The sequence below is a fragment of the Perkinsus marinus genome (assembly GCF_000006405.1).
Source record: "Perkinsus marinus ATCC 50983 genomic scaffold scf_1104296955376, whole genome shotgun sequence".
In the NCBI taxonomy this organism is placed as follows: Eukaryota; Perkinsozoa; order Perkinsida; family Perkinsidae; genus Perkinsus; species Perkinsus marinus.
Window position 1 is genome coordinate 1 of NW_003207776.1, and position 1,455 is coordinate 1,455.

The 1,455-nt window shown below is 38.8% G+C and overlaps 2 protein-coding genes across 2 annotated transcripts; both read right to left on the reverse strand.

Moving 5' to 3' along the window:
- Positions 1–153: 153 nt before the first annotated feature.
- On the reverse strand, positions 154–525 carry Pmar_PMAR004669 (hypothetical protein; the record flags this gene model as incomplete). The annotated part of the gene is made up of 1 exon (XM_002775735.1): positions 154–525. One exon carries the CDS (start codon positions 523–525, stop codon positions 154–156), a length of 372 nt encoding a protein of 123 aa, XP_002775781.1.
- Positions 526–531: 6 nt separating this feature from the next.
- On the reverse strand, positions 532–1,028 carry Pmar_PMAR004670 (ribonucleic acid binding protein S1, putative; the record flags this gene model as incomplete). The annotated part of the gene is made up of 4 exons (XM_002775736.1): positions 532–575; positions 601–697; positions 752–906; positions 968–1,028. The coding sequence occupies 4 exons, from the start codon at positions 1,026–1,028 to the stop codon at positions 532–534; spliced, it is 357 nt and encodes a 118-aa protein (XP_002775782.1).
- Positions 1,029–1,455: the final 427 nt, after the last annotated feature.

Here is a 1,455-nt window from a genome sequence, read left to right on the forward strand (position 1 = left end):
CACATAATATGATGATGATGACTACTATTAGGTTTGTAACGGTGTCTCGGTCCCACCTGATAATAATATCACTATACCTAGGAGCTATAAATATTATTACCTGTGACTCTCGTTGATGATTATGGTTATCATTCCTATTACTATCATCGTTCATTAGATCCTCATCTCTTTGATCTCTTGAATCTTTCTGAAGCTCTCGACTAGAATGATGATAATGATGATGACGCTCTTCCCCTGATGATGATGATGACCTCCTGTCACGTCTCCTCTCAAGACTCGACCCTCTCCTCCTCCTACTACTACTACTGCCTCTATTCTCATCATCATTATATTCGCCGCCGCCGCTAGCAGCAGCAGCAGGAGCAGCAGCAGATCTACTTCTACTACGATCTTTACGACGACTAGATGTTCTGTTGTGATTGTCTCGAGGTCGTGATGACGGAGGGGAGGATGTTGATGATGATGATGACGATGATGATGGTCTTCTCCTACTCCTACTCCTCTCATGTCTCCGACTCTCTTCATCTACTTTCATATCTGAACCTTATAAGTGTCGACCAATGGAAGTCGATGGGCTAGGAGGATATGATCATAATTCACCTGAATCGTCATCATCATCTCGGACGCCTCTCCTAATGGCAGCATCAACAACAACAACATTGTTGGTATTCTCACCACTCTTATGTGCGAATCGGATCTAATGATGATAGTAGTAGTAGCAGCGAGATTAATACATTACTACTACTACTACATTAATAATATTGCCATCTATCTGAGCATGATGAAGATGATATATAGCATCCTTAGCGGCCTCTTTATTTGGTAATGTAATATGAGCATATCCTTTAGGGAGATTAACTTTATCATCTATAGCAAGATGAACATCAATAACTTCAGCAAAAGTACCTATTAACAATAATAGAACAGTAGTACTACTCATATGTATCATTATTAATACAGTTACTACCAAAAATCTCATATAGATGATCCTCATTGATATTACGTGTGAGATTGGATACATGTAACATAACAGTGGTAGTTGCAGTAGCTGATGATGACGTTCCCTCCTTCCCTGATAATAATGACGAAAAACAGCAATGTACTAACAGCTGATCGTATTAGTCTATATCTCTACTACTGTTTGATAAGATCTTCCTTTTATCATCACTCGCGTAACTACCACCCTTTCCTACTATCCTACTATCTCTACTACTACTTCTGCTGCTGCTATACCTTCTACTCTTGGATCTGTGGACTGGAGTCACCATGAGATGATGATGATAATAGTAAAGTAATACTCCTGTAGTATAATAGGGGTTAATAAGAACAAGAATATGATGATAACATGATTGCTAACGGGTACGGTTATCCTTATCATCGTTCATTATGTAAGCATTATAGTATCTCACATGGTTGTTGTTGTTCTGCTGACCAATACTATAGTTACCAAAATGT